A 25,932-nucleotide genomic window follows, 5' to 3' on the forward strand; every position below is an offset into this window, starting at 1 on the left:
TGAAAAATACATGTCAAGAACAGTCTATTTCCCTAGATGAAGACTATGCAAAAATAAATCAATAGTATTTATCTATCAATGTAGAGTATGTTTAAGATCAGTGTTTCATTTTAGACTTTCTTTGCACTGTAAAAACAGTAATAAGCTTTGTATAACCACACTGCTTTTCTCTTTCATGATGCTTTCTCTTTTTTGCACATTTGTCCTATTATCATGTTTTCAATTATAATATCTATTTAAAAGATAAGTATACATACATACGTACAAGTATGTCAAGGGGATAGCACTATAGCACATTATTCTTACACAATTCTTAGCCATTAGTAAACTTGTTATTTTTATCCATACTAGCCTTTCCACACAGCACTGGAAGAGCAGTATTTTACTGCTTTTCATGATATACAACATAAAAACCTACTGAAAGCAATATTGCAAGCATCAGGAACATCTCACTTAAATTTGGCAGGCACTAAAGGTATCCGAACCTCATTTTACAGCATGTAACCAGTTTTATTCCTAAAAATAGACACAATAGGGTTGTAATGTGATTCTAATGACTATGAAGATAAATATTTTTTATTGAAGCAAATTTCTGTAAAAATTACTAATTAATTGGGTGTGTAAATAGAAATTAGGCAACTAAAGGATTCTGGCCCACCCAGCTCAGTTCCTAACTCCAGCACTGAAGTAGGTAACTTAATGGAAATGGACAAGTTACTTTTCTATAGGGCTGGGATTCTCTGCACTCTCCTGCCTCAATATCAGGTTGTTCTAGAGGTTGCTGATCCCATACATGATTTTAGAAGTTTTAGGAAACAGCATCTCCATTGGAGCAATCTTGAGCAGCTGTTTGTGCTCTATGGGCAGTTCCCTTTGCTTGTCTGGTTTCACTCTAAGTCATTACTATGAGCCATTACTACAGACACAACCCACATACCCTGACCCCTTACCTGAGCCCTTTAGTACATATCCTGTGCTGAATCATTTTGAGTATTGTGTTCCTCTTCTTCAGAGCTTGAGTCAGGGGAATCCACCCTAAACTGAATCCAAGGGTTTTCATCTCACCTGACGCCAAAAGGCTGGAGTTAGGGTCATATTCATCTAATAAATTCTGCATAACCTAATTGGTTAATTTCTTCAAATGCCTGTTGTATAGATGATGACCCATTCAAAAATAGTGGCAGATAAGATAATCAGAATCTACTGCTCTTAACTATACCACTTAACAGGAATAAACGGGGATTTACATACTTTTTAAGAAAACCACAACATTCTGCACAGCATTTTCTTTTTCCTGTAAAAGTATTCCATGTGCTTTATTGATTAAAAAAGAAATTAAGAATTTAACAAGTCTCCTGTGTAGTTTGTTTACTTGTTATTGATATAAGAATACTATTAACTCATATCAGCACCTAAAAACAGATTCACCTGCCTGTCAATAGAAAGGCATTGTAGAAACAAGCATTCTTGCACAGCATAACATCCAGGAAAGCTTGATGCGGTCAAGCTGTCAGAAATACATTGTCATTAGTTTCATGGACTTTGTGCTTATATCCATGTTTGAAAGCTTTTTAGAAGATCATATGACTTCCTGGCATAGAGTTGTTTCCATGACACTAAATAAAAGTTGAAAGACATATTCATTTGTTCATCTAACCATTCTTCCTGTCCAGAGATTCCTCTTACAATTTATTCCTGTAACCCAAATAGTTTATGGTCTTGCATAATTATACCTGATTCTCATTAATGTCCTTAGACCTAGTAAATGTTTGTATCAAAACTTCCTAGAAGACAAAGATTATACCTTTTATATTACTATTAACTTTTAGAAAACATTACAAAATATGTAATAACTGTTCTTTCATCGAAGACTGCTTTGATGCTGAATCACAGTTCTCTAACAGCAACATCCTGTCTAGTCATGGGGGAGTGCTTACCAAATTAACTACTCTGTATGTATCTGATCATTAAGAGTTTGCTGGACCTTGCCCAATGGGAGCATTTCAATGAAAATCGGGGGGGGAAATCCATTTCTAGTTTTGGCTGGTTGGTTGGTCTAAATTACTTTTCAGTGGAATTAATGAATAACCAGAATCACTTCCTCACAGCAAGGACTGTAATGTGATGTGTGATTTTCACAGAATTGGATTATAATTCATTGTGTTTATCAGAAGCAGGACTTAGCACTTCACAGTTCAGAGTAATTTCATGCAGTGGGTGTGGTTTGAGCCCTGTAACAATAGAGAGTCGTACAGATTAAAGTGCTGATGAAGTTTTAGTAACAAATGGCTGATACCACAATTTAGACAGCACAATTGGATTCTGCTTTAAAAAGTGGGAGATAAAATGAGCTATCATCTGTGAAATCATGCTTTAGTTAGAAAGACTGAGGGCTGACACTTCAGAGATATTTGATTTTGGTCATTCAATTTAAAAAAAAAATGAGTGAAAGACCTTAAAAGGCAGATTTTGATACTGACTCTAGCACAATGGTGTAATAGAGCTACTTACTGCTTTTCCCTGCTTGCTCTTACCCTTCTGCTCTTCTTCTTTTCTCAGTTTCTGAGTATTCTCAGAAAGGACAGACATTCCTCAAGGGCTCGCTGAATGTTGCGTCTCCTGGGGATTTTCAAAGACATGAGATAGGGAGCAGAAGTATTCAAAGTAGATTGACTTACAGATCCAGCAAGCCAGCTGTCTTGGCACACTGTCCATCCCCTTCATCCACTCTTTCACTTTTCAGTGGTAGTGAAATCACACTTCTTGGTTATGGTTCAGTTTGATTTGATATTGGAAGTCAATACTTATTGCAAAGCTTTGCCTATCTAGTTCAGTATTACCTAAGGTCCTTAAGATTTATTCATGTTCCGGGTATTGTTATTCTTCCTGGGATAAAGGAATAGAATCTCTTTCTCTAGTGAAAGTTTCTTCACATTATTTTCCATTACAACATATATTCATTCGATCAGAATCATTAAGATGAAAAACAAAGGATATCCTCAGTTTTCCCTGAAGAGTGTTCAAAGTACAGCAATTCTGTGACAGTAGACATAGTCTGAGACATGTAAATTACTTTCTATCATTTTGGAGAACAGACCAAGAAATCTTTGTCATTTTTCTTTTCTCATGGTCCAAACTAATAGCCACTAATAGCTCACTTTCTTAGATGTCAGCTCATAAAATCCCAGTGACAGAAGCCTATTACTCCAAACTCAGCCATTTTTCACTGTGCCAGAATAGATGCTGTTGCATCTCAAAACCTTTAGGGTTCAGGTAAAACTTCCAATGACCCTGTTAGCCAGAAAAAAAAAAAAAAAAAAAAAAAGAGCTCTGGTGAGGAAGGTTTTGAAAATCTTAGGAATCTCAGAAACTACTGAATTGCTTTTTGCTGTTAATTTGGAGCAAGTACCAAAGTTAACTCAGTGTCCTAGCTCCCATGTGTCATGAATTCCCAGTACTTGGAAAATTGCCTATAGAACCCAGCCAACAAATATTAGAGAATGACATATGCTTCATAACATTCTGCTACAACATAGTTAACAATCATAGAATTGTGAAGTTTGGAAAAGCCCTCCAAATCATCAAGTTCACCCTTTGACAATACAGTATCAAGCAAGCCACGGCACAAATTGCCATGTCCAGTCATTTCTTGAGCACCACCAGGGACAGTGATTCTACTATCACCTGGGTAGGCCACTGCAATGCTTAACCACCCATTCTGTGAAAAAATTGTCCCTGATTTCTAATCTAAGTCTCCTCTGGAGAAGCTTGAACTTACATCCTCTAATCTCTCACTGGTTTCCTGGGAAAAGAGACTGACCCCCGCCTGGCCACAGCCTCCCTTCAGGCAGCTGTAGAGAGTGATAAGGTCCCCCCTGAGCCTCCTTTTCTCCAGGACAAACACCCCCAACTCCCTCAGCTGCTCCTCACAGCACTTGTGCCCCAGACCCTGCCCCAGCTCCATTGCCCTTCTCTGGACTCTCTCCAGCCCCTCAGGGCATTTCCTGCAGTGAGGGCCCAGCCCTGGGCACAGCACTGGAGGTGCGGCCTCAGCAGGGCCCAGCACAGGGGGACAATCCCTGCCCTGGCCCTGCTGGCCACAGCATTGCTGATCCAGGCCAGGATGCCATTGGCCTTCTTGGCCCCCTGGGCACAGCCTGGCTCATGTTCAGCTGCTGTCACCAGCACCCCCAGCTCCTTTCCAGCCACTCTGCCCCAGCCTATGGGACTGCCTGGGGCTGTTGTGACCCAAGGGCAGGACCTGGCACTGGGCCTTGTTGAACCTCACACCATTGGCCTCAGCCATGATCCAGCCTGCCCAGATCCCCTGCAGGGACTTCCTGCCCTCCAGCAGATCAGCACTTCTGCCCAACTTGGCATAGACTCTGGATTTAGTAAGGGTATAGTCAATCTCCTCATTCAAATCTTTAAGATATTGATCAGGATAACAAACATATTGAACAGCACTTTCCTAACAGCGATACTTGTGGAAGCCCAAAAATAACTGGCCACCAGCTGGATGCAGCACCATTCACCACCACTCTCTGGGCCCATCCAGCCAGTTCCTAACCCAGCAAAGATGCTCCTGTCCAAGCCCCTTTTCCAGGGCAATGCTGTGGGAGACACTGACAAAGGCTCTACTGAACTCCAGGTAGAACATCAACAGCCTTTCCCTCATCCATCAGGTGTGTCACCAGGCCATCAAAGAAGATCAGGCACGGTTTGCCTTTCCTAAACCTGTGATGGCTGGGTGTTATCCCTCTGATCCCTACAGGCTGTCCTTTAAATGCTGTGTGATTGCACTCAGGAAGATCTGTTCCATAGCCTTCCCTGGGACCAAAGTCAGGCTGACAAACCTGTAGTTTCACATATCTTCCTTCCAGCCCTTCCTGTGCATGGGAATCACAATGGCCAACCTCCAATCACCTGTGGACCTTCCCAGGTAGCTAGAACTGACAGTAAGTGGTGAAGAATGTCTTGGCTAACTCTTCTGACAGTTCCCTCAGTACCCTTGGGTGGGTCCCTTCTGGTCCCATTGTCTGAGTGGCACAGCAGGTCACTGACTACTTCCTCCTGGATTGCAGGGGTCTGTTCTGCTCCCCATCCCTGTCAAGCAGCTCAGGGGGCCGCCCTCCCTGATGATTACTGGTCTTACAGTTAAAGACTGAAGCAAAGAAAGCTTCAGGACATCAACCTTTTCCTCATCTTTGAAACAATATTTCCCCCATTGAGTTCAATAAAGAATGAAGTTTTTCCTTCGTCTTCCTTTTGTTATTAATGTTTTTATAATGTATTCCTTACCAGCTTGCAAAAATCTTATTAATTTTAAAAGAAAATTTGTCTGGGAGGAACCAACAGGCCAGCCCTCAAAAAATGGAATAAAATCTGAAAGTTCTTTGCATGAAGGGCTGGTGGGATGGTCATGGAAGAGATGCCATGTGCTAAGAGAGGACATGCCCCTTCTGAGGTTTGGTGGCACATAACTGAAATGATGCCATTAGGCCATGTGCAAAGGTGTGCATGTTATGTAGATTTTATTTGGTCACTTGTGCTATTTCCCCAGCTCTCAGTACTGGGGCAAGTTCTGCTTGATCAATGACCTTGATAAGTGGCTAGGGGCACTCACTCAGTTTGCAGGTGACACCAGTTTGGGTGGGATTGTTGATCTGCTGGAAGGTAGGAAAGGCTCTGCAGAGGGATCTGGGCAGGCTGGATCATGGCTGAGGCCAGTGGTGTGAGGTTCAACAAGGCCCAGTGCCAGGTCCTGCCCTTGGGTCACAACAGCCCCAGGCAGTCCCACAGGCTGGGGCAGAGTGGCTGAAAAGGAGCTGGGGGTGCTGGTGACAGCAGCTGAACATGAGCCAGGCTGTGCCCAGGGGGCCAAGAAGGCCAATGGCATCCTGGCCTGGATCAGCAATGCTGTGGCCAGCAGGGCCAGGGCAGGGATTGTCCCCCTGTGCTGGGCCCTGCTGAGGCCGCACCTCCAGTGCTGTGCCCAGGGCTGGGCCCTCACTGCAGGAAATGCCCTGAGGGGCTGGAGAGAGTCCAGAGAAGGGCAATGGAGCTGGGGCAGGGTCTGGGGCACAAGTGCTGTGAGGAGCAGCTGAGGGAGTTGGGGGTGTTTGTCCTGGAGAAAAGGAGGCTCAGGGGGGACCTTATCACTCCCTGCAAGGAGGCTGTGGCTGGAAGGGCGTCGACCTCTTCTGCCATTCAAGCAGTGAGAGGATGAGAGGACATAAGCTCAAGCTGCACCAAGAGAGGTTGAAATTGGACATTAGGAGGTATTTTGTCACAGAAAGGGTGATTAGACATTGGAATAGGCTAGGTGATCTCAGAATTCTTTTCCAATTTAATTAATTCTGTGATAATGTGAATGCTTTTTAAGAGTCTACTAGACAACATGTGATCACATTACCACATTTTTCCACCCCCTTTGTGATGTTTCATTTTTAACTCAAGGTTTGTATCTAATCCTACAAAATGTAGCAAATAACTAGGAAAGAATAGGTCCAGTTCAGCAGTTACAGATATACTAAACAGTTTCTTTTATATTCAGTATTACTTTTCATTAGCTTCACACATCCAAATTGCAAACAATCTTAGAAGGGAAAATGAGGGAAAACAAATCCATCACAAAATAATGCAGTAAGACTAAAATATTTCCCACATAATTAGTTAAATTTCAGAGGGATTCAGTGGAAATTAAGGGAGTCAGATTTGCTAAAAAATATCTACCAAATTATTGGGCAACTTTGATGGCAGGCAAATAAAAAGGAAAAATTTATAGATCTTAATTCGGAAAAAATCCAAACAATTATGAACTTTTCAAAACAAAAATGGTCAGAAACAAACAAAGGCATATTCTAAGGAAAGAGAGGCTCCTTTTCAACTGGTACTTCTTTTCACCTGGTACTTCTAAATCTGACTGATAAATATTTTAAAGATAAACACTTTTGTAAGAGTTTATGTGGTTATTGGAGCTGTATCAAGATTAAATGCTTTGGTAATTGGAGTAGCACAACAACTGCTCCAGAGACCCTGAAATTACATAGCTTATGTTAGTGGGCTGTGCTGCAGGACTTCACTTTGGAGATCACAGGTGAATGGAACACTTCTCCACTGGCTTCACTACGTCCCATTCATATTATTTCCCCATGACAGATTTAAGCTTTTCTTACCTGGAAAACAATTGGTAAAACTATGTATTTTTTTATATACATATATATTCTGTGCTGGGTAGAACACAGTTCAGTCAATACAACACGAGACAGATAAGTGTATGCTGGTGTTCCAGAGCAGGAATTCCAGAGTGGTGCTGTACAGCAAGACCAAGACTGGAAAGTTCCTGTGTAGCACTTTGAAATGATTGAACCAAAGGTGCAAAAAGCATTAAAAATGTGTGGCTTGCACATTAGCATAGCAAAGTGCTGGTTTGTCCTTTGCTTATTCCCTACATGATACCTAAAATGCCATTAGTGTATTTTTGACCTTTTCCAGTTTTATTTCAAAACTGAACTATTACTAATGTCTAAACTACATCCTCCCATGTATAATTTTAACATTTCCTTTATAGAATTGGGTTTTCTTTTTTTAAGAAGTTTGTTCTTTTTCCTTCAGTGGAGTCCTTAATGTAACATTTCTGTTATAGACACGATGTTTTTGCTAAAAACAATAACTAATATTTGTAGCCCTTTCCTCTAGCATCTCCAGACAAATCAAAGAGTGACCTGGAGCAATTAATCTTGGCTTTCTGTGTGTAAATTGATCACTTTTCCAAGATTTCCTCCACGAAACACATTAACAGATAACTGCTAAGTTTTTAATACCACAGAAACTCTTATTCTCTGGTCAGCCCTTGCAAATGACAAAAAATGGAGATACCTGCATATTTCTCTGAGAAGGTTGGCATTAATTTGAACATTTTTCATCACATTAAAAAGCTAGAATAACATGCATAAATTGTCAAATTGATCATTAAATATGTATTCACCAGAATAACTTTTAAAAGCAAGATTTCTTCATTATCTTCACTCTGCAACTTCTATTTTTTTCTTAAAAATGTAAAACCTGTAGTGATCTTTTCATAGTGATCAAGCAACCTGCTTCACACAGTCCTTACCATGAAAAAGAAAGTTTGTTTGGCCCTTGATAACAAAATAGTTTATTCTAATGTGCACACTGTATTTGCATAGAACCAAGCCTGAAACTTTGCAAATAGGGTCAGGCAGATCTGGTAGTTTTGGCAAGTGTCCCTATGATCAGTGACTAGTAGACATGACAAGGCGCTATAAAACATCATTAAACAATAAACACGTGTACAGCAAAGGGTGTGTATCAGACCCCATTTTATAGTGCAGAGATAAGGAGCACTAACCAAACTGTTCTCTGAGTAATTTGATTATCAGTGTAGGTGAACAATAGTAAATAATAATTTCCCTGAATATGTGTAATATATGTATAAAATTTCTGAAGTGAGTCAAAAAAGGTGAAATATCGCACAATAGAAAAACTCTTGTTTCCTATACTGTGCAAAGTATAGTTCAGGATTATATGAGAAGGTTATTATCAAATGGTTTATAATAATTTAAAACAAAGGCATTAATTTAAGGGAGTATTGTTGAAGAATACAGTAATTGTCACAGTATTTATTCATCTACAGTCTATTCTTCGTAAACACTGAAGAATGCTGGTCATGGAAGCAGCACCCGGGGAGACAGCCTTTGTGTGTGAGAAATTATTCTTCAAAATTGCATCTGGATGAGAAAGAAAGTTTCATATCCTAAGGATATATTTATAATTAGAATGATGTAACTGAATCAAAGACATTGTTTCTTAGGAAACTGAGACATTAGTCTGCGGAGGTTATTTTAGGGTGGGGCAGAGGGCAAGTCGAGGTTTATTCCATTATTAGAAACCATTTTTCTCTATGATGTGAATTTTTTGTTGTTGTTTTTTATTGTCCTTTCATCAGTATTTACTAATTATGTTCTTCTTATTCCTTGTGGAAGTATAGATTTTCTTTTCCCTTGTGCTGGAGTGGCACATACATGTGCAGATGGAAAAAAAAGCTCCCATGGCTGCTCTTCCCATCACAATTTTCTCACTTGTCCCTGGACCAGTTTGGGTGTTGAAGCTGACGTTACTGCTTCAATTATCTGCACTTTTGCTGCCTGGGATGTCTGCAGGTCTCCTGTGACACTGTGCAAGGGAAACAGAGTGCTCCCAGAGACTTGCAAAGGTGTCCCTGGTGATGACTGACCAAGGGCCTTCGACAGGGCATTGGAGTTCGATGTCTTGGGAAGTGCTTGCAGTGAGTCCATGTACAAGCTCTTTCATTAGGTTGGGTAATACTCCTGTGTGTCCTATAAAGTTAATACAATGAAAGAATCCAATGTAAATTGTACAAAGACAGGTCCCTGCTGCACTTCCATCAAGTGGATTTTAACATCCTGGTGGAGATTTCTTTAACCGCATGATGTCCACATAAAACCCATGTCCAAAAAATCCTGTTGAAAACTACTCGCTGACAAATGCTGAGAAACTTCTTCATTTTAATTTACAGCTCAGTTTCCAAAGGTTAAAAACAAATAAGCTGAGAGAATACATGCGCTCCTTAAATAATAGCTACAGTATGTCACACCTACATGGCCATGACCTAGATGGCAAGGAGGGTGAAGGAAGGAAGCTTTTTTATTTCAATTTTCCAGGCCAACTGTCTTTTTCATTACACAATGTTAATGCCAAGAAGTTCAAATTATTCAGCAGAATTCATTGTACAAAATGAAATACATTCCATATGAAAAGGTAGTGCCATAAATTTTGGTATTTACTGGAACTGTGGGATGGAGAAAATGCATGTTTCTCAAATACTCTCCACATACAGTACTCAAACAGTGCTGACAAGGCTAGGTAGACTGAAAGCTTCACAGCACCTTGCCTAAGAACTATTTCTGATTGCTTAGGAAGTCAAAATCCTCATCTCCCTATTTTTGCTGGCTTTGATTCTCTTTGTCTACCTGGATATTGCCTGACATCTAAGGAAACAGAGGCAGCTATTTTGCCTAGACAATACATCCTCACCATCATTGCCAAGTTCGAGACAGTTGTGTGGCAAGGCTTCTGGATCCTGTTTGACTCCTGCATAGCTGGGGGCATATTCTGCAAAAATTTCATTTAAAGAAGAAGATATAGACTCAGTGTCATCAAACGAGCATTTTAATAAGAAAAAGAGCCATCCCCAGCCCTCCAAACCTCTGTTGCCCGGGGTACCCAGGTCGGGGCTGGTGGGTGTCCCGATCCCGGAGCCCCCCTTGGGCACGCAGGCTTGGGCAGCGCCGGGCGGGCCGAGCGCGAGGGTCTCTCCTCCAGGGAGCCAAACCAGGAGGGAGCAGAGTGGGACAACCCGGCGGCAGAGCCTGCAGGGGACGGCAAGGCCGGCTGCGCCGCGGGCGCGGAGCGAGGGGCGGGGGACGGGAGGAGCTGCCTCCGTCCCCTCTGCGGCCGTGGATCGCAGGGGGCGTGGAGGAGGAGGAGGAAAACAAGGAGGAGGAGGAAGAGTATTTGGGGGCGGCTCGGAGCAGGTGGCGCTCAGTGTCGCCCTGGGAAGCGGCCAGCTCAGAGCGGCCCCGGCCCGACCCCGCAGCGCGCCGGCCATGGGCTCCGCGGGCGCGGCGCTGCCGCCCCTGCTCCTGGTGCTGGGTACGTCTGCCTGTCCGTCCCGCCGCTCCGGGAAGCAAGAGAGGAAGGAGGGAGGGGAGATCCAGCGGCGGGCTCGAGGTGCGGAGCGGGAGCGGCCCCTCCCGCGCCGCCGAGCCGGGCGTAGACGCGCGGAGGGTGCGCGGCTGCGGGCGCGGGCGGGCGCCGTGCATCGGCGGCGATTTTAAAGCAGGTTAAACTCCTGAAGTCGCGTGGATTTCACTTTGCCGTGAATGGACTGTGTGTGTGCGCGCTGGAGCGGAGGCAACGGAGATAGGCTGATGTGTGCATTTAGGATTATATGATGATTCTACCTTTTTAGGCGCGAAGATGATGTTCTCTTTGTGAAAGTTGCTCCTATTTGCAGGAGTCCCCTAGGTCTGTTACTACACTGTTGGGCAGATGTCGCTCCTTGGACAAGGATAGGGAAACTTGAACCATCTCCTCCTTCTCTTGGCTAACTTAATTACCATTACATCTATTTTCCTGGGAACTATAAGCAATCATATTCACTTGCCATGAGCAAATTCCCAGGCAGTTTCAGAGTTTTAATATTACTGTATACTCTCAAAAACCCTTAATTAGCAAGTCACCAAAGACGCAGCATGAAAATGAGTTTTCACTGATGAGCTGTTCTAACTTGTTTTTTCAGTAACTATAGCGAACACTGCAGTGGAATGTGTGGCTGCAGGGTATGAAATAAAATACAAAAATATTAACCTGTGATGTGATATATAGAACAAAACCAACCTGACAATTTTTTTTTTTAAAGAAACAATTCTGAAAAGTACTAGTGGACAAAACATTCTACCGTGTACTTTTGCCTAATCTATTGTTTATTCTCCTAGTTACAGCTACTGAAAACTAGGACCATTAGCATTCACTGTAATTCATGGGGCCTTAAGACTTGCAGAGGTTGTAGAGCAGTGCTGAAAGCAGAATATAAGGCTGATTGTGAGAGGAGAATTCCCCTGGCATTTTGAGTGACAGAAGTGGGATAGGTCTGCTTCGTTCATGATTTATCTCAATTTATACATCTGAAAGCTGTCATAATTTTGATTTCAGATATGTCATGACATTTGATGTTAGGGCATACAATTACTGGGTTAATACTTGCTAAGGCCTTTTTGATCTTGAGTAACAACAAAAGTTTCAGGACAGGAGAATTTTCATCAAGTGTTTTTAGAGTTCTGCTGTGGTGGTACTCTTGTACCACCTCCCACAATAATTTTCAAGTTGTTCGAATCCTAGTGAACTGGTTTACTTTCAAAGGTGGTATTCTTAAGTTTAATTGGGATAGCTTGGCTGAATTAGTCTTTGCTTCTGGAAAATATTCCAAGTTATTCCATAAAACTTGATTTTATGTCAGTATATTAACTTCTGAATTATCAGTTGTATGAAATGGGTCACGTGAGGTGCTTTGCTGTGTCTCTAAATTCAACTAAAAATACTGCAGCAGTGAAGTAGTGGGTTACTCTTTGCTGATGTGTACTTTTGTGTCTGGAAAGTAATTAAGACTTTGTAGATGCTACAAGAAGAAGAGATCTGAAACAGAACTATCATTTTGATAGCATTTGCTACCAACCTTGTTAATTGTTGACCAAAAAGTGTATAGCATAGAGAAGTAGATTATGTCAAGAGGACATAATGATGCATAATAAATGATGCATTAACAGGGCAACCTATGCAACAAAGTCGGAAGCTTTTCTGTTGCCACATGCTGCTGATAGATTTGCCACATCCAGTTCTTTAAATTTACATTTTAAGTATGCATTTTTTTCCTTATCCTGTTCTTAAAAGTCAGAGCCAAAACAGCCCAGCTCTCTCTGAGAGTGAAGCCAGTGGAAAATACAGTAGCTTTCCTGGGCTCAATTCTGGTAACATTTTCTTTGGAAAGCTCTAGTGCCCTCATGCTTGAGAGGAGATATTTGAAATTTGGCAGGAAGGCACTATTTGCATTGTCTACCTAAATTTGGCCAAGTAACAAGTCTGCAAAACTGTATTCCTCTGGAAAGGCATGCGTTTTTATCAGCTACATTCGAAGTTAATTTATGTCCACATTGTTGTGTACCTTGGTCAGATGTGATGTTTCTGTGTGAGGTCTTAGATGTACACCTGCAAATATAAAAAATTTCTCTCTTGATATCTTATGTTACTTGTTATTTTTAAAGCAATATCCATTGTTGTTTAAATCACTCTGCTTTCCAGTTTGCTTTTCTATGGTGGTCTCCTGACTGTCTGTATTGCATACTCTTAACTGCTTCCTGGGCTTCAGATGAATCAACTTGTTTTCCTTTTTATAAGAATAATTAACTTCAGAGTGAGTTATCATGTGATAGTGTTGGAGTACCATACATAGGGGAGGAAGTAAAATTTGAGGTGACCTCGCCTATACTTTGTCAGCAAGCCTTCATATTGAAGCCTAACATGCACCTTCCTCCAGCATCCCAGGATGTGAACGATACAACTCTTAGCACATTCATAAAATCTCCACTCTGTGAAGTACACGTCCCTTGAACTCTTTAATTCTGAAATGAAAACTTGCAGTGACACAAGGGTTATGTCTTTTGGCCTACGGGTCTACCACATGAGTGCCATGGATTCTCAAATCTCTCTGTGGGACCCAGGCAGACCAAAGGAGGAAACACGTCTACTTGAAATTGGGCTGTCTGTGTAGAACAGAGAGCTTCCAGTGATGGAAATTCTTGTAATAGGCTGTAAAGCCCTATAGAGGAATAGGACACCCTACTTACAGACTCTTTTTCTTCAGTATGCTTTTGTTTAAATGGGGATGGAAGTTGTGATAATGGCATTTAACATGCAAGAGCTGGAAAGTGCCCCGAGTAAGTTGGCCACCTGGACTTGTCTCTTGTGCACATCAGTACACCATGCTGTCACCACCTATGAACAGAGAAAGATGGTGTGATCAGATTATGAGCTGGAACTCCTGCCTTGCTTAGTTTTGAAATTAGAAAGTGGTCTAATGAATGAGAATTACATGTAGGATTAAGATAAATAAATTTTGCTTTTTTTCTTACAGAAGTGGATTCTTTCTCACTCTCTCTTTTTTTTTTCCCCCGCAAAAGCTGAGTACAATTTCAGACGAGTCATTTAAATCAAATCTTTGACATGTGGTTGGAGCTTTTGTGTTCTTCTCTTTCTCTTTGCTCAGCCAGGGGTTCTCAAAACTGAAGCTGCGTTTTCACGATCTGGTTAAGCTGACCTGAATGTGGAGCTGACGCTGCAAGGACATTTCATCCACTCCTGTTTGCATGTTTCCACCGGTTTCTCTGTGCTATCACTATGGCTTAGTCTTGGGAACAGGTCAGGGACCCATTTGCTTAAATAATTTTTTCCCCCTTTTGAGCCAGGTTAGTTTTGGAGATGAGCTAAACTCATCACTTGAGCAATTTATTTGTTAGTGCTGGCATAGGGTACAGTCAGAACTCATGGCTAGAGGAGGGAGGAAAGCTGGAAAAGTCTCTTTCACTTGTAGCTGTCACTTCCACGGGCTTGAGCTGGTTGTGCAAGTGCATCTTGATGTGCAAAACTGCTCTGTATTCACTGCTGTGACTGAAGTAAATGGAAATTGTATTTTAAATGAGAAAAAATATAAGGGTTTAGCTGTATCACTAGATATCCAAAAGTGGTAAGTCCTTTTTTTTTTATGGAGGTAAGGATGCTCTCTCATTTCCCTTGAGTGTTGAAAAATAAATCCTCTGTCACATGCAAATACTTAAATGTTTATTTTCAATATATGTAGGCAATAATCAACAAGGAAGCTGCTAAGACTAAAAACATATACATTAAAGGACATGGCAATGTACAAAGCAGAGTGAACTAAACTGATAACTGAATAACAAATGGAAACAAAACATTTGGTGCTATAAATGAAGCTAAAAATTGGGGTGAAAATGCTTTCAATGTGCAATCATGCACACCATGTTAAATCTGTACAGCCTATTTTGATTTCTGCCTTTCTCCCTCTTTGTGATCATCTGTTTATACCTTGATGTTTTATTATCATATTAGTGAGTAATGTTAATGTTTAAAATTATTCTGTAATCTGGAGATGGCTTGAAAGAAGGACCTAAATATGAACTCTTCTTAAAGTAAACCTGATTCTAGTTTTTCCTTCTTTCTGAGATAGCAAGAAGTAGCAGCACTACTATGTATTATTTTTGGAGTTTTGCCTCTCACAGCACTGCAGATTGAAGTAAGGCTTCATTCATACTGCATTACAGGACTTGTATTTTGTATTATGTTTATTTTAGAAAGCATACAGGCTATTACTATCAGACACCTAAACACATTAACAGTTAATATTTATTTGTGCATAATTTGGTCAAAGTCAACATGAGATCCTACCAACAAGTTTTAACTGTGTGCTGCCTCTCTCTGGAACAACATGAGAATTGTTCTTTGCTTTTTTGATTCAGTATCACAGCACTTTAATTTAAGAAGTTAAAGAAGTAAAAGTACAGCTACTCCTTTTTTTCATTGTGCTTCCTTGCCACTATATAAATATTATTCATTGTGGTCTGTCTTCACTATTGTAATTTTGAATGAATGAAAGTGGGGTTTGTATGTCCTTCTTGTGATGTATTTTCATGAGGACTAATAACTGCAACTACCAGTGTAATGTCTTAATGTCAAAACAGCTGAATGTGAATAAAGTACTTTCCTTTAGTATTAATGCAGGTAAAAGGGAATTTCTGCATCTCCAGATGAGTAAAGCAAGTAATTTTCCCCAGCAGAAATCTTGTGCAGCCTCTATCCAGTGTTGTTATTTTCATTTAAAGGTTTCCTTTGTTAGGCTCTGTGCAGGCTGGTTCCCATTTCCATGGTGACCGTGCTGAAATGCAGACAGGACACAGACTGGTTTCTCATCGGCGTAGCCATGCACTTGCATACCAACACATGTTATCTGCTTGGCTTAGGACATTTCCATTAGCAGTTCTAATGTTTAGAGCTTCTTTTCTCTGGAGCTTTTAGACCATATAGTGGTCTGGATGCTACACAGTGTTGGGATTTCAGACCCTGTGCAGCAAGACAGAACAAGTTGATAAGCTTATTTTTTTGTGTAAATAATTTGGCTCTGCTGTTCCAATTTAAATTACTCAAGGACATCAGAGAACTGTCTGAGCCTTAGTTTTCTTTTCTCTTAAAAGTGATAACACAGAAGGATGTTTATTTATAAACCCTTAGGTGGAAGACTGACATATACGTGTGCTAAATAGTTATGGGAACGTACACCTTCTTAAGGCACTGATAAAAGGATAATAAAAGCAAGTGAGTGTGAATTACATAGGATAAATGATGTCTTCTGTCGATCGAGTGTGAGTATGTGTCTTTGTTAAGCAATATGCAATAATCTTCTTCCTGCTCATATTGTAATAGTTTTCTGAGGTGGTGAATACTAAAGGCATTAAATGGTGTCAACATAAGCATTTCCATCACTTCCAAATAAGGCTGTGATTTCTGAATTGCCAAATAAACTCAATATTCTGAGTGTTGGTAATCGTTATTTTGAATTATTCCCTGAGTAGCATTTCAGGATCCTCAGGGGAGAAAATTTTATTTTCTCCTGGAGATGCATATGCTATAAAAAATATAGTAAGACTTGCATATTATTCAGGACTTAAAAGAGCAGGCAAAGAAGAAGGATCAACACAGACTCTTTGAATGGAGGATGAGCAAAGACATTTTGTGTGCAACTGAATGGCATGTGCATGGTTGAATGTCACACATGATGAATGTCACGGATTCTTTTGTCCCTTTTAAGTTGCTCTTAGACAGGGTGAAGGGCTTGAAAGTTATGCACAGCCCTGATGGAACTCTTGCCTTATTCCTGATTTATTTTGCCCTTTGCAACCTTCTTACAAGTTTATCATTCTTCCCTTATATCATACACTTGCATGCCCTTTGTTTTTTTCTTAATCACACAAATCTTCTTGCATAACAGGTTGGTTATTTCTAAAGGACAGGCAATAAAGAAATCTTGGGGGAAATTACGGTCAACAGCAGGCTTCAGGGAGGAAGCTTAGTGCACAGTAGAAATACCTAAGGAAGTAGTGGAGTTTGAGGATGGAAGGGGGGCTGTGGATAGGTGTAAAGAATTGAACTAAATTTTTCCCTTTTATCTATATGACAGCTAATCTATCTGCCTGTCTAGCTATCTGTCTCAAACATAAGGGACCAGCAGAAAAGCTGGCAGTGGTTGATGCTCTGTTAGGACTGCAATACAAAGCTGTGTGTGATAAGACTGCAGATGACCAGGCTGCTTCACCCACTGGATTACCTGGTGAACAACTACCTCTGCCAGCTGCAAGATTGGTGTTCTTACCTGACTGAGGAGTAGCTGCCTTGCGCTAGGTCTGTGTGCTAGTGCAGCTAAGGATGCTGTTACTAGAAGCTGTCAGTGTTACCAGCACTTCCTGGGGGATTTGCCTGTGCCATGCTCTGTGCTGCCTGCAGTGAGGTAAACCAGTGGAATTAGCTATCATGTGTCTAAATTTCCACATGCACAGCAGTCACTTCCCATAATTCCTCAGTTTCTGTGACTGTTGTGTTCAAGTTTCCCTTCAGCTAGGAGAGCACACTGGCTGAGAAATTCTACTTCATTATATATTCAGCTTAAAGAACAAAACCGTAAACTGCTGCAGTTCAGGCCTAAATTTATTCTTGGCTGGTCCTATTCTCTTAGCTGAGTAGATGTCTGCGTAGGTGTCAAATCGGAGCAACTCAAGTCATGAATTTGTGTCCTGCTTTCTTTATAGCAACATGCTAAATAAGGAGAGTAAGACACAAAAGAATCTCCTTGAGGGACCTGTTCAAAGCAGCAGCGAGTGAACTATTATGTCCTAAGGCAACTAGTACATCCTAGATAGTTACCAAATATCACTGCAGAGGAGGGTGTGTGACTCAGATATCTCTGTGCCTGTATTCTTATTTGAATTTTCTGTTTGAAGAGAATATTAATTGCTACCTAAACAATAGCAAAACATTTTATGAAATAATTTTTCAGTGATTCAATTTTCTTACCAGTAAATTCTAATAAGACAATGACAGCAGTCTATAATAATGAATTTTAAAACTTTTATCCAGTATTCCTACTGTGTAAAATTCAGTTGTCTTTATGTGCAGTATTTTAGATGCACTTAAAACAGATTTAATTTAAAATATTAAATTCAGATTTCACTGAAATTCCTCAGATGATAATTTACCTAACCTTTTCTGCATAGAAAAAATTTAAGTGACATAACACTTTTTTTAATCATGTTCACCAAAGAAAGTTCCCATTTAAACATATACTTAGGTCAAATACAAAACAGCAGAAATTACGAAGAAGGAACTCTTAGTAAGATGGGCAAATATAAACTGACAAAAAAAATCCAGCAGTGCTACTCACATAGTTCTTCTGCTAATAACAGTTATCCATTTAACTCTAGCCAAATATCCTTTTGTTTCACTATATCTACTCTCATTCTTTATTTTTTCACTTTTTTTTGGGTGGTGGGAGTCAGGGTTGGTACGCTTTTTTTTTGGTTTTTTTTTTTGTTTGTTTGTTTGTTTGTGTTTTTTTGTTTTGTTTGTTTGTTTGTTTGTTTTCCCTTCCAAGCTGCCAAAAGCCAGTTGATCATATTGAACAGTAAAAAAGTACTTGAGTCTCTGGAGTTGTCCTTCTGAGAAGCTGAGAGCTACAATAGACTTTGGTTCTGTGAGGACAAAAAAGCAACTGTTCTGCTTTTGTGGAAGCAAGAATTATCTCCAGAAAACTCTTCTTAAATGTACATGGGCCCTTCTCTCTGACCCCAAAATGTACAATGGCTTCATTTTACTAAAAAAAAAAAAGAAAAAAAGATAACTTCCTTCTGAACTCTAACCACAGTACCTGTCACCAACCTGAGCCCTGGCATCTGGGTAAACCCTGTGTGGTGTGTGGGCTGAGGGCTGGAGGAGTGCCTTCTGCCGCCCCAGTTCAGCTAAAACATGGTCCCCCTGCCCCAGAGTGCAGGGTTCAGTGCCTTGGACTCAGCACTTTAAAATGCACAAAAAACCAGCTTCTTGCAAAGCAGGAAGACTCCTGCAGCTAACAGGTGGATCAAGAGTATTTCAACTCCATCCTTCTCAGGCACCATCATAGGTGCTTCCTGCTACTGAGGTCAAGGATGGGGAAGAATTCTGGGAGACAAGTATCCGATTCAGCTTTCTTTCGAGAGGTAGCTGCTTCAGAAGTAATGGTAATAGTCATGCAGGAAATACGAGAAATAGTTACCTTGTTCCCCCTTGAGCCTCATGGTGTAGATTCACCCCTCAGTGTTTTCCAGAAGCATCCTTGCTACCTGGCAACAAAGCAGTCAGACAAGCAGTCTCTACCCCATATATTGAAACGAGGTCTCAGCTCCTCCCAGGAGCTGAGTATATTCATGTTTCCAGACAGGCAAAGATACATCTTGCCTGTGGCCTAATGTCTGGGCACTTAGCTGGAAGGAGGTCTGCGTTGGCTTTTTGGGACCAACCACCCATATAATTCACAACTGGTAATTTATTTGTGCATAGAAAGTTACATAGCTATTCAGTTAAATAATTTAATTATTACAAGTCAAAATAATTGAGTTGAAAATCCTTCATTACCTCTTACTGTTGTAACAGAGTGGGTTAACAGTAGGGTAGAATACTTTGCTCTTAGACAGAGCTGCTTCTAAACCTGATTCATATTCTAAACTTTTGTGCAACTTTGTGTAATGACACCTAAGTGACAGGTAATTTTAGGTTCATTGTGGGCTGGCCAGCTGCTGAAGTCTGGGCTTCCTGGATTGTTTTCCTGATTTTAATGTGCCTAAATTCTGCCTAGACACTATCTGGTGCCAGATTGATCATTTCAAGGTGCATTAAGGTGCAATTTCAGGTGAGTGATTGGGACCACCTGCCTACCCTTCAGGATGCCCAGCCATGAGCTCCCATTAAAATCAAAAGTGAGAAGTAGTCATTACTTCTGGCATAGCAGAACAAATGTTCTGATAATTATAGCTCTTCCAAGTATTGTGTTATATATCCTGTGGTGCTTTGGAGTTTTTCTTCTTGCAGGAAGCTGATGTAGCAAACTTCTTACAGCTGAAACTGCTCTTATTTCTGTGGCTGTCTGTGTACAGGGTACAGAGCTAAGCTTCCAGTTAGCTTCAGAAGCTGTGAGGGAGCAACGGGGTCTTAAACATGCTGCCCTAAAAATGGTATGGTGGAATGGTCACTGGACTCACTGCAGTCCTCATGCTTTAGGCTGTGACACTGTAGTGGCAGAGGGATGGATGGTGATGGCAAGTCCCTCAGCTTTTTTCTAGTCTAGCCTTTCAGGTCACATTTAACATTGATATAATATGATATAACACACAGTATAATATGTTACAATACACTGTAATTTTCATATAGGCTAGAGTGTGATATGGGTAGGGAAGTACAGATACCTGTGCTTGCTTTCCCTTCTTGATACTTGTGTGAAAACCTGCATTTTTGCTTTGTACAGTCATGTTTTCATAGCAGCTGAGATGAGCAAATGTGGCATACAGGGTGTATAGATGGCAGTCACATTGCTCTCAGTGTGGTGACATGCATTTCCTCTCTTACAGTTGTAGTGTGGCTCATGGTTCTCTGACTATATTTGGAAATATTCCTGGTTTAAAAAAGAGAAAACACGACCACTGATATTGTGGACACAAGGGAAGAGAAACTGCTGGAGTGAAATGCCACTTGGAAAGTCAGTTTTTATCATAGGGAAGCATGCAAGGTTTTTTGTGTTTATCATCATTACTTGTGAAGGCCAGTGACAACTGCATAAATAACATATGTATGTGTACAGCTTGTTACCCTTACGTACTTTTAATCTCATTGTGGTGTTGAAAAAAAATTTGGTATTCTAAGAACAAAGTTGAAAAATCCTGTTAGTACCAAGATAAAAGAAAAACTGCATGTCATAACAAAATGATAGAATTTAAGTGAATTTTCTGCAAAATAAAGCTTTTCCCCACTGAAAAAATGGACGGAAACATGCCAAGATAATAAATTTGAGTAGGCTTGAATACTTGCTGTCTTTATTAAAAACTCATAGGAAGTTGTCAGTCCTGCAGGAGCTGCTCCTAAGCACTTATTTGGAACCAGTCCTTGTGTGTATAGTAGGTTGTCTGGATTTCTTAACTACAGATGACAAGTGGTTGATTTGTCTGCTCTGGAAACCCGGAGGGCAATATCTGGGCCACAAGTAGGGAGTTACCAGGAGAAAGACAAGTCTTGTGGACTAACTAATGAAATTGTGGATAAGTTTTATTAGATCTCTTACTCTGCAGCAGTGTCAGAACAGCAAAATAGACAGCTCCTAGTTGTGTTAGCACACTCTCTGTAACTTTACAGCCACAATTTGTGTCCTGTGAGCTTTGGGCTACTTTTATAGGAGGCTATTGATAACTCCTCAGTGCAGCTCTTGCATTGTGAGCCATTGCAAGGGAAAGGCAGTGTCTCAGGCTTTCACACACGCAGAGGCTCCCAGGCTGGAAGCTGACCTATTTCCAGGAAGATGCAGTCAGCCAACTAAGCCAAGAAAACTTGCTGAAAAGAAGGGGAGGAAGAAGGGTGGGAGGATTGTTACTAAAAGAGGCATTGTTTCTCTTTTGTTCCGAGTGGTGGATTTGGGGGAGGCTTTTTTGCCTATAATTTATTTCTACTCTAAATGTTTTGACTTCGGTTAATTATTAAGAAGCCTGAGATATTGTGGCTGTTGTGACGAAAAAGTTGATCTCAAGATAACAGAAAGTAAAACAGTTAGATGAAGTAGTAAAATGAAGACTTGCCTTTTTCAAGCTTCTGTAAACGCATGACATAGTGACAAAGAAACTGAAGTGAGGATTATACAATATTTCAACTGCCAGTATAAACAGTATCTTGCCAATCACTTTATTCTTTTTGATTCCTGTAGAAGTTCACATTGTCTCTATTTAGGAGGTTGTTCTCTATAAGAAGTGTGTTCAGTTTTAAATAAAACCAGATTAATGTGATTATAAAACTGCTCTTTTAGTATATGAGTATATGACACTCTACTGCTGAGAGTGTGCATATTGAAGAAAAAATTATTACAGAAAGTAGAAAAGTAAATATAAACGAAAAAACTAATGAGATTTTTTTTTTCAGTTATGTTGACCATACTGGGTAAAGGCTACACCTTTCCAGATTAAATTATAAGTAGTCCTTTATTTTTCTTGCATGTTGGCATGTTGGATTGGATTCTGTGTAGCCATTTGTGAGTATTCTAAAGACAGATAAAAAAGTTATTTAATATTTATGTTCATTTGTAGGAAAGTCCCAAACAGTGAAACCAGTATAGCTGAAACAGTACATTACAAAAGGGAAAAGTTTACTTTTTTTGTGAGGATTTTGCTCATTGTAATGAGAATTGCTTAGTGGCTTCTGAAAGCCACAATGAAGAACATCCATATTGCAATTCAATAGACTAAAGTAACTGCATGCTTGTTGTTGCTTCCTTAATGTTTCCACAGTCTTGTCAATAAAGTATTCAAAGCACAACATATTATGAAAGCTGGGTAAGTTCTTTCTGTAAGAATACTTGACTAATTCCAGTTGGATTATTGCTCTGGTAATATATGTTCTGAATAACAAGGGAGTAACATTACTCTGAAACCAAAATGTTGTTCAAACAGTGAAGTAAGCCTAAATATATTTAATATAAAGCAAATACTACTTGACTACCCTCTTTCATAACTTTATTGCTTCCCCTTCCTGCCTTCATTCCACCTTCTGGCTAACATTGCAAGGACAGTAGGTGATTATAGTGTGAAGGGGGTCTGTAGGTGCCTGTACTCCCTCTCTAACTCTGGAATCTGTGAGCCAACTTCAGCAAACCTTTGCAGAGGGATGAAAAAATTGACCAGCTGGGTATCAGACAGAAACAAAAGCTCTTTTTAAAGTTCCCTGACAACTAAGGAGATCCAGTGTGACTTTGCACAATAGAAAATAGCTGAAAATCTACCCTAAAGAGAGCCCTTAGAAATATTTCAGTCATGGAGAAAGCTTGAACCAGAGTGTGCATCCACTGTGAGATGAAGTCAGTGGAAAACAACAGCTACAAGTTCTCTCATCCCTCCCACCCCTTTCTTTTCTCTGTCCTCAGCAGAGTCTGACAGGCTTCAGGGCCCTGCTGATGCGTGTTCTTTGGAGGTAGAAATCTTTGAGACCAACAGAAAAATTTTCTTTGTGGAATTTGTAGCAGCTCTCTTCGAGCAGTATAACATAAAAGGGCAAAGCAGTATAACATAAAACAGCAAAGCAAAGCCCTCTTCTTCTAATGAATAGATATTTTTTAAAAGGCCAGACTGAGCAATTAAGGCAATGTCAGCAGCACACATCTTAGAGGCTGCCAATCTAAGAAACTAATTCAGGAAGCAGCCAATAATCCAGTGGGGTATTCTTGATTCGTTTTTCCACACAAATTAATTTACAGATGAAAAACCGTAGTGCATGGTTTTAGCATAATGCCAGGCCATGGCCTTGCTTTTCCTTGGTGACTACATGCTTACCCCTTCCAGCCTCAAATCCCTCAGCATGCTGCTGACCTTGAGTTTGGGTTTTGCAGGGTCAGCTGCCCCTGCTGGAGCTGGCAGAGGGGGCAGTGATTATAGCTGTGGCTGGGCTCCCTAGCGGAGGGGAGCTGCCAAGGATGCTCTCCTGGCACTGTGACTGACACAAATGCTCCCTCACAAAGACAAAGGGTCACTTAGCTGGGTTATATAACAAACTTTTTCTGGTTTATCGCTAGTAGTTGTTCAAGGAACGGAACATTATGACATTAAGTTAAAAAGGCAAACTTTCCTACTGGCAAGGTTAATATTAGATAAATTTAAAACTTAGTGTGTGGTGGATCCTTACAGACTCAGTGGTCAAAGTCCGTTGTCTCTTTTTTTTTCTTGATGCTGTCTTTGCTAGATCTGTTTGATGGAGAGAGATAAATAACAACAGCAGAGAATGCCTCTGACTGGATATTTTAATAAGAGGTGAGACTCGGCAGAACAGACTCTGCTTATGGTATTTTGTAATTTATTGCCATCTAAATTGCGCACATCACCTTTGCAATGTAGTAAAATGTGATTGAAAATTCAATCCTTACTATTTAGAGTGAAAACAAAATGACACATTTATTATGATACCTATGATACGTTCTATTAGAGTTTTACAAAGCTGTTGCACCAAATGAAATAATCAAATATAAAAATCAGATTTCATTGTTTTTATCCTGTTTTTTTTATGCTTGATGTTAATCTGAGTAAGGGGCTTCAATAAAACAGCTATTAAATCTCAGCATCAAACAGACATTTTTTGCTTGATCACTTTAAGCTGTGAACTTTGCTTACAAAATCAAAACAATTATGAACTGGGTGTACCTAATACGAGCTTTTACTTCATTAAAACTTGCTTCAGCTTGTAGTGCAAACAGAATGAAGCAAACAAGGCATTAGAGCTATCATTAGATATGTCATTTATAGTTACAAAGGAATTTCCACACGTTGAGGCTTAAAGGTGCCCAGTCATAACATGCATTATTTTTCATCCTGCTAGGAGAAAAAAATAAATCCTGGTGTTAAATTATAAAACCAGCTATATAACTACACTGCAGCTCCCATGGCTCATACTGCAATAATGCAGTTGCTTAAATATGGGAATTCCTAGGGGAAAAAATATACCATGCAGAGAGGTACTCAAGCTTATTAGAAAACTTAGAGTTTCTTTTATCCCTTTAGGATTTCTTTTCTTGCTTCCTTTCTGAAGCTAGATGTTGGGACTACTGTACTTAGTGAAGGTGTTCCCTTTAAACTGAACTGCCCAAGCAACTTTCCCAGTGGAGAGGAACTGCTGCTTTTGAAGTCTGCAGAGGGACTTTCAGAAGCTTTAGGCTAATATCTAGCTTCCTTTGTTCCACAGAGTCTGTTTACTTGACTGTAAATAAAGTGCCATTTACAGACAGAAGTTAGGAAGTGGATTTTTACTTGCCCGACCAATCTCTCATCATGATCATTAGGTCACAAAGTAGAAGTCTGTCACCAAAAGCTATTAAAATCCAGATAGTGAATTAGTTTTCTTTATTTCAAGATTCTTAAATTATCAAAGTTCATTGCCTGAAGGCAGCAACAGATACAAAATCGTTCCAGCCTGGAATATACAGTACTTTGAACCTAGATGCTTCAATGATTGGCACCCTTTTAATCCATAAGAGACCCTCTTATTTTGCACAGGCTTAAAATAGGTCTAAAGGAAACTTAGAATTTTCTCTTTTTTTGGCTGCAAATGCTTGAGTTTCTTTTTATGGATACTATATAAAGATAGATGTACAAAATGTATAAAAGCTGTCCTTATAGTGTAAGCACTATATCAGATGGAGGAAAATGGCAGGAAAAATGCCTACTATATTATTGCCAGTATATACTTGCTAGGCCCAGCCAACTAAGATTTGTGTGGAGTAGATCTAAAAAAATCTGCTGATGATTATAAAAATGTGGAATTTAAAATGTGACTGAAATATGCTGAAACTAGGCTGATCTGTAAGAACACTGCAGACGACAGTGTATCTTCAGAGGCTGGGTTTTATGATTGCTTTTTTTTGTTCATCTCTTTTCACTGTCCTTGAATGGATGCTGGTCCAGAAAGTCAACATGATAGAGTCAGATTTGAAAAGACCTGTGATCTGGCAGACACCTCTCCATTGTTCCAGCTGTGCATTTTTGCTCTCAAAGAGCAGTGCTCTGATGCTGCACTAGTGCAAATTATTTAAAAGAAGAAAATCAAGCCTGAGTGGTAAATGGGAAGGGTGGGTGAAATGGTTCAGTGAGAAGAAGGCCATGGGAAGAGAAAAAGGACATTGCTTCTGTAAGCTGTGGTGAAGCCCAGGGAAGCTACAAGGAGTTGAAGCTTCCCAGTGCTTGGACAGGTGCATTATTCCTTGCTCCTTGGAATAAGCCCCCATCTTGGAGAAAATAGGACCACAGAGGGTGGCCCTGGAAGGTTCAGGGATGAATGTTACACACTGGTGGGAGTTTTTGAGGACAAGGGAGGAGATGAACAGGCAACACATAACCTACCACACATTTTGCTGACCCCACCTGTCTTGTCACAGCACCCCAGGGGAATTTGAACCATGGGGACTTTCCTTCAGGCTGTTGGCTGTCATACCTGCTCCCTGTA

The 25,932-nt window shown here is 40.4% G+C and overlaps 1 protein-coding gene across 2 annotated transcripts in view; it reads left to right on the plus strand.

Moving 5' to 3' along the window:
• Nucleotides 1-10,313: 10,313 nt before the first annotated feature.
• The window catches only part of ITGA2 (integrin subunit alpha 2), a 67,271-nt gene continuing 51,652 nt past the window's right edge, over nt 10,314-25,932 (plus strand). For both annotated transcript variants that reach the window (XM_026795629.2, XM_014269593.3), the window contains exon 1: nt 10,314-10,698. In XM_026795629.2, the coding sequence (XP_026651430.1) occupies nt 10,653-10,698 (46 nt within the window). In that variant the 5' untranslated portion in view covers nt 10,314-10,652. The remainder of the gene's footprint in view (nt 10,699-25,932) is intronic.

Source organism: Zonotrichia albicollis, chromosome Z (genome assembly GCF_047830755.1).
Source record: "Zonotrichia albicollis isolate bZonAlb1 chromosome Z, bZonAlb1.hap1, whole genome shotgun sequence".
In the NCBI taxonomy this organism is placed as follows: Eukaryota; Metazoa; Chordata; class Aves; order Passeriformes; family Passerellidae; genus Zonotrichia; species Zonotrichia albicollis.